The sequence below is a fragment of the Paroedura picta genome, chromosome 3 (genome assembly GCF_049243985.1).
Source record: "Paroedura picta isolate Pp20150507F chromosome 3, Ppicta_v3.0, whole genome shotgun sequence".
In the NCBI taxonomy this organism is placed as follows: Eukaryota; Metazoa; Chordata; class Lepidosauria; order Squamata; family Gekkonidae; genus Paroedura; species Paroedura picta.
Genome location: NC_135371.1, coordinates 43,189,918 through 43,197,500, shown reverse-complemented (window position 1 = coordinate 43,197,500; position 7,583 = coordinate 43,189,918). Strand labels below are relative to the sequence as shown.

The 7,583-nt window shown below is 45.8% G+C and overlaps 1 protein-coding gene across 1 annotated transcript in view; it reads left to right on the top strand.

Annotated features, from left to right (window-relative positions):
* Nucleotides 1–7,583, top strand: part of CELSR3 (cadherin EGF LAG seven-pass G-type receptor 3) — a 97,480-nt gene that overhangs the window by 48,365 nt on the left and 41,532 nt on the right. The window contains 6 exon segments of the mRNA XM_077325430.1: nucleotides 326–483; nucleotides 3,049–3,212; nucleotides 3,950–4,075; nucleotides 5,281–5,450; nucleotides 6,466–6,651; nucleotides 7,090–7,200. Of these exon segments, the coding sequence (XP_077181545.1) occupies nucleotides 326–483; nucleotides 3,049–3,212; nucleotides 3,950–4,075; nucleotides 5,281–5,450; nucleotides 6,466–6,651; nucleotides 7,090–7,200 (915 nt within the window).

Below are 7,583 nucleotides of genomic sequence, written 5' to 3'. Positions count from 1 at the left end.
CTGCTTATTTACCGTTCTGTTTTGATGTGGGATTGGCTGGGGCGAATTCTCCATACTAAAACACACACACACACACACACACACACAGAGAGAGAGAGAGAGAGAGAGAGAGAGAGAGAGAGAGAGAGAGAGGCTAGCCTTTTCTATCAAGTGCTACTTTTTAATATGCTGGATTTGTTTAAATAAATGATCCCTCATTTGCATTCCAAGGGGTGTGCAGTGTCCTTTCCCAGAACGTGTACCTTGGCTTGAGTTCATGCTCAATGGGGCAAGGAAGCTTTGGGGTTTGGATGTTGCTTGCTTAGTCCTTACTTTATTGTTTCAGCCCAAGATCAGCTCCCTGGGTTCAGTTCAGGGACCTTCCAAAGACAAGGTGGCAATCCTCATGGTGGACAAGTGCGATGCAGCCGTGGCCCTGCAGTTTGGCAACGCGATTGGGAACTACTCCTGTGCAGCTGAAGGGGTGCAGTCCAGTTCCAAAAAGTGAGTGTCTTGCAAGCTTGGCTAGACAGGGGCAGAAGGGGAGCATTCCAGAGGTGACACACTTTTGCTCTCCCAGTCCCCTAGTTTGGCCACTGGGTCACAATGAGGTCAGGACTGAAGAATGGGAAGCTCAGACAGTGGTGATGGGATCAGTCACAAGCCTCTATTGTGTGGTCAAAGATTCTCAGAGTTAAACAGAGGCTGATCTGTGCAGGTCCCTGTATTCAGATTTTGGCTATGGGTGCATCAGCATTACACAGGTGCGGTTTGTCTCACCCATCTCCTGACCTTAGACAATACAAAAAGAAGCAAGCATACTGCTGAGCAGAACAAAGAACCTTCTGAGTACTTGGTCTGTCAGGTGCAGTGGATTTGCCTCCTGTGTGGGGGGCTCAGACAGCATTGGTAACATCCCATAAGCAGAAAAGCGGCCAGGGGCTTTGACCTGGGAGGGAGGGCATTTGCAGTGGTGCATGTTCAAGGCAGCTGACATCCAGGAGGGCAGCTGACATCCAGAGAGATGTAGAAAGAGAGAAGCAATAAGAACAGTGTGAAGAGAGAGCAGGAAGCTCTCCCTCAAATAAGTTCTCATGCATTACAGGAATACCCACCTTATCCTAAAACATCTGCTTATTACATGCAGCCTTCTTTAAGCATCTCAGAGGAAGACAGGCAATAAAAGCCTAATAATTAATTCAGAGTAACAGAGTAATTAATTCAGCGTATGGACTTTTCCAGGATGACACTGACACGGAGTTGTTTCTTTTCCTAATGGCATCCCTGGGCAGAAAATAAAAAATGTGGGGATAATCATCTGATGGATGACTGTGGGGTTGCACCTGCTGGCCCAGCTGCTGGCCTGTCTGTGTTGCTCTGGTTTTCTGCACGGAACCTACAGACCGTGCAGACATAAAGTGTCCCTCTGCATGGTCCACAGGGCAATCCTTGGATTCTTTTCTACTCAAGCCCCATTGAGTAGATTTCGGTAGAATTCTGAGCAGGCCAGCATAGGACTGCTCTCCTAGTCTTGTATGAATATATATTCCATGGAGAAAACCCCAGATATCTAAAGAAGAGTTCTCAATAAGAAGGCTGGAGCTGGGGGGCAGCAGATGTGATCCCATTTCTCCCTCCATTCATGGTTTACCATCACGTATTTTCTATCTACAGAAGACCTTTATTGTTTTGGGCTCCTGATCTTCTTGCTGATGGAGTTTTGATATGTTGACTGAAGGGGTAGACATTTTCCAACCCAAGTACTGGAAAAATATGCAATGTTTACCTGTGGAGATATTGGTGTGCCTGCAAGCAAACTGTGTGGGTAACTCTAAAGGCTGAACACCATCTTGGATGGATGGAGATCTATCCCTGGGTGTCAAGCTAAATGGACTGGTATACTGCTGGTTGACACATCAGCTGTGGGATGCCTACCCCTAGTTTAGTGGAACTTGTGTCTAAGAATCCTAAAACCTCTTCCATTCCAATTGACTGAGCAGCAGGAGTTAGAACCTAGGTGAAAATATGCAAATTTTAACTCCAAGAAGAGAGTATGGTAGTTATTATGGAATAATTATTTGTTGCTGTAAGAAAACAATAGCACCAGAACAGCAATCATTGAGTCTTCCTTAAGACAATCCTGTAAAATGAGTCATGTTTCATGTGCAATTCCTGAAACTGCAGTATTGCCGAGGATTTGATACATCTAGCAGGATATTGCTGAGAATGAGCTTATGGGAGAAATTCAGTCTTAAGAACAGCGAGTTATGAAGAAATACAGAAGTCTTGTGTGTGGTTGTGACTGTATGTGTGGTCAGGGCATGGCTAGGGTCTCTTGCAACACATGCAGAGAGATAGGTGGAGTCAAACTCATCCACTGCCAAACTCAGAAGCCACAACTAGTATTGTTTAAAAAAAAGATATATGCTAACTCCAAGACCAGGGAGATGGGACATGCTGAAATTGAGCATTGTGCTTTCTTCAGAGGGGTGGGGGAGAACCCCTCAGAGCTCCAGCACAGATTTCCAGTCTGGTGCGGTCTGGCAGAGAAAACAGCAGTGGCTGAGTTATTACAGGCCTCAGCTCTAGGCCTGGCAGAACAGCTCTGTTTTGCAAGCCCTGCGGAACTAGCGAAGGTCCTGCAGGGCTCTGATCTCATCAGGCAGAGCGTTCCACCAGGCTATGGCCAGGGTCGAAAAGAATAAATAAAGAATAAATTTATCTGAGAATAAATAAATTATGAAGGAATGAAGCACATGAAGCAGTTCATGTTTGGAAAGTCTGATGTCCTGTCTCAGTCTTGGCTGCCAATAGCTTGTCCCAAATCTTGCATGCCTGGCTGAGGGACCACCCAAGTACTATGACTGCATTGTTTCGCCCCTGAAAAATCTGTGCATGGAGCTTCTGCATTTTCCTATCTGTGCTGAGAATTAACCAAATAACCTGCTACCCTTCTCCCCTTCCTTGCTAACTGTTTGGCTACCTGTTGTGGAAATCTGACCATGGTCTGAAAAAAGACACTGCAGGGAAACTGCACCGATGCCACTTATGGGCCTTTTCTTCCTTCAGATCACTGGACCTCACTGGGCCCTTGCTCCTTGGAGGGGTCCCCAATCTGCCTGAGAACTTTCCTGTGGAGCACAGGGAGTTTGTGGGGTGCATGAGAGATCTGTACATTGACAGTAAACGCATTGACCTGGCTTCCTACATTGCAAACAATGGGACCTCCACAGGTAATGTCACCTGGACCTTGCAAAGCCTTTTCTCTCCCACCCTTTCCTACCATTTCCACGGCACAATTGCAGAGCTTGCTATTGCTGGCTTGATGGTTTAGGAGTCAAGGGAACATCTGCATATGGAGGAATTGTGGAATGACTTCCCATGTTATTCCTGTAATTATACTAGTTGACCCTTTTGTGCATAGCTCTGGCCGTCAAGACTTGGGAATACAAGAGAGGCTGAGGGGAAATGCATGTCCATTTGCCCTTAGAGTTGTCTTGGGGAAATGCATGCTGGCTTGGCTGGACCTAATACGGTTCTAATCTGGATAGCTATGTTTTTTCATTGCCTGGACAAGACCAGGGATAGACTGAAACTAAAGATCAAGGATGTGAAAATGTATCCTTCAAGCAATCCTTGGGACACCACCCCAAATCTGTCCTGCCTTAGTGACTTGCTTTGGGCCTATATACCTGCGAGAAATGCAGCCTGGTCCTGGGCCCTTCTCTGAGGACATTCCTGGTGGTTACAGAAATCTGCCAAAACTGGGGAGATGTAGCACTTGAGGGCCATATTAACCAGGTAAATTATGTCACCAGGAGATGCTTGTGTCTTTTATTAGTCTGAACAGCCGAAGTTTGGGGCCTGTTTCGTAGCCAACAAAATTAGGAGCTAAGAGTGAATAAGATGCTGCTGCAAGTAAAACTTTGCCTTTTGTCTCGTTTGCGCTGTTCATCTGAAATGTTCCTAGGCTGCCATAACAAGCACTCCTTCTGTGATTCAAACCCTTGCAAGAACAGTGGCACCTGCACTGTGGGCTGGTCCACCTTCACCTGTGTGTGTCCCGTAGGCTTTGGAGGCAAGGACTGCCGGCATGGTAAGTGGGGAAGGGGCTGAATTAACCAGTGTTAATGAAGAATATGGCCTAGACTTTCACAGGAGCATATATCAGAAGACGGGGATGCCAATCTCCAGAAGGGACCTGGGGATCCCCTGGAATTATCGTTCATCTCCAGACCAAAGAGCTCAGTTCCCCTAAAGAAAATAGCTCTGAAAGGTGGACTCTAGCTTTATACTCCACTGAGGTCCCTCCACAACTCAAATCCTACCTACTACCAGCTCCACCTCCAAAATCTCCAGATATTACCCAACCTAGGAATTCTACCAGAAGATAACTTAAATTAAGAGTATCCTGCTGATCCTGGAATGGCTCTGCTAGGAAACGGGACAGGTTTTCTAAGGTTTTCTAAGGGTGGTGTTAGCAGTAGTTGTGTTTTAGAGAGATGCAGGCTATCTGTATTGCTGGTCTTCCTTTAGAACAGTAAAATGCCCAATTGTTTCAGTAATAAGAGTAATATGCATGGAAGAAATAGAAACTCCTCACAATCTTCTGGCAGATGAGAATACTAAGTTGTAGACTACTTGAATTACAGAGTTTGTTCACCAGAGGAAAGTAGTGAAAGCCTTGGATATCACATGAATTCCTTCCCAAAGGAAGATTGGACATTGGCCCTGTGTTGCCTTATGTAAATCTGGGTACCTATAAAGAACTCCTGCTTGAACAGTTCTGTGTTCTGGTCTCTTACGTTTCATCTGTGCCTCTTAAGATGTATTTAATACTCAGAGAAACACATTCATCTTCAAAGCACACACATACAGCTCCTGAAGGCTGCATGTACGTGAACCATGGGCCTCTTCTTTCAAATACATGTCGGTGATGAATAGGAAAGGACTTGGTCCTTATTTTTTAGTGTTTCAAAGAGAAGATCAAATATATTTCTTAAAATACCCGTTTTTTGTGCTCAGGCATCTGAACCAAAGTAGTACAACATTTGTAATAAGTAGCAGCTTGCAGAGATTTTTCCGAGTTCAGAACGCACCAATTTTCCAAGAGTTCAACCTAGATCAGCCAGAGTTTTGCTAGCAATCTGACCAAGGGTGTTGCTTTCCTAAGTATGCTCTGTAAGGATAAAACCCTACCCTTCTTTCGAGGCCCAATTCAGTGACCTGTCCTTAAAGGCAGAAAAGTCTCTGAAGGGGGAGAAAATCCTTCTTGCATCCTTTGTACTCTTCCTTTTCCAGTCATGCATCATCCTTACCGTTTCCATGGCAACAGCATCCTTTACTGGGACTTCAAGAATGAAGTGAAAATCTCCTCTCCATGGTATATGGGCCTAGCATTCCGAACTCGCCAACTGGAAGGAGTGTTGCTTCAGGCTCATGCAGGCCAGTACACCACCCTCCTGTGCCAGGTACTGTGCCAGTGCTAACAAGTAGACCATCGAATACTCTGCTGCTCCCAAAGCTTGCAGCCAGTGTCCTGAGAAGTGTTTGTGTCCTGTGAAGAAGAAGAGCTGGTTTTTATACCCTGTGTTTCAGTGCCCGAAGGAGTCTCAAAGCAGCCTACAATCACCTTCCCTTTCCTCTCCCCACAACAGACTCCCTATGAGGTAGGTGAGGCTGAGAGAGCCCTGATATTACTGCTCAGCCAGAACAGCTCTATTAAGGCTGTGACTGGCCCAAGGTCACTCAGCTGGCTGCATGTGGAGGAGGGGGGAATCAAACCAGGCTCGCCAGATCAGAAGCCGCTACTCTTAACCACTACACCAAGCAAGCTCTTCTGTGAGTGCATTGTCATGATGGAAGTTCATAGTCTGAGGAGGAATGCTTGCACTCGAAAGCTCACACTTTGAATAAATCTTTGTTGGTCTTAAAGGTGCCACTGGACTCTGATTTTATTGACCTTTGGACATGTTATTGAACACACAAAGCTGTCTTATGCTGAGTCAGACCATGTGCCTATCAATACCAATATTGCCTATGCTGATTGGCAGCAGCTCTCCAGGGTTTCAGGCAGCAGTTCTGCATATCACCTACTATCTGATCCTTGTTTTTTTAACCTAGAGGTGGCTGGGATTGAACCAGGGACCTTCTATATGTAAAGGAGGCATTCTAACACTGACTCATAGCCTGCTAATGCAGCGAGGGTTCCGACACATTGCCTCTCAGGGAATATAACAATGGGTCTCCTTTGGGATTTGTGGTTTACAATATTGTATACCACAGCAAAGTACTAGTAAGTGTAAAGCTGGGAGGGCCTGACCTTCACCTTGAAGATGTTTAGGCCTGCCTGAACTCAGCACCCGTCCTCCCTAACGTGTTAAGCATCTGTGATGAATTGGGAACAAAGAGTAGGGCTAACATGAGCTGCCTTGGCCTTGTTTACTGGGAAGAATTTGCTTTGTTTTGGCTTTGTTATATCTTTAGCTGGACTCCGGCCTGCTCTCCTTCATGGTGAACAGGGGCTCCGGACGTATCACCAAGCTCCTCCTGGATCACGTGCAGCTGAATGATGGGAAATGGCATGACCTACAACTGCAGCTACAAGACGTACGGAGCGGCCGAGAGACACGCTACATCATCACTCTCAATCTGGACTTTGGACTCTACCAGGTGAGCTCTGTGGATGGATGGATGGATGGATGGGTGCACATTGTGTGCACTGTGAGAAAGCCCGAGACTGAATTATACTCCATCAATCATATTCCCTTCCTCACTTTGAGAATGCACTTTCTTTGGCTCTCAGTTCGTCAGTCTGAAAACTAAATAAAATAAATAGATTACAAGTGTGGCCCCTGCTGATGATGCTCTTCCTGGCCTATGGCTTGAAATTTGTGGAATCAGCAGCACTTTGACCTTTATGGAACAAAGCTTGCAGGCAGGTGAGACATGAATCTGTAATCAAGTGCTATAAGCCAGGGGTAGTCAACCTGCGTTTGCTGGCAGGGGCTCATGGGAATTGTAGACCATGAACATCTGGAGGACCACAGGTTGACTACCCCTGCTATAAGCAACAATGTGTATGAAATTCCTGTTTATCTGATTTCTCAGGACACCATAGCTGTTGGAAATGAGCTGCATGGCCTGAAAGTTAAGCATCTCCATGTTGGGGGAATCTTGGATTCTGGTAAAGTGCATCGTGGTTTGGAGGGCTGCATCCAGGTGAGTTCCCCCAAGTTCAAATCATTCATGATTTAATTCAGAGATGGGCAACATCTACAAATAGGAAGTTAAAATCCCTATCACAGATGCAGTGTGGACATCTCCTTTTCCAAGGACAGCTTCTCTCTGGATAGGTGTGTCTTGAGTCACTGAGAGTCAGGGCTTCATTGGAGGGGAAACAGTGGCATCACTTGGCGAGAGGTGACGGGTAATTTCCAGAACACATTTTACCATTGGCGATGATGGCCAAAGGTTTCTTATACATTTGCTTTTGGTGGATACCTGAGTGATTTGCAGCATGAAAGATAGGACGCTCTTGTAAAGTCGGAATAAATCATTGATTAAAAAAATTAAAACCCAGGACCTGTTTGCTGGAAAGCCTT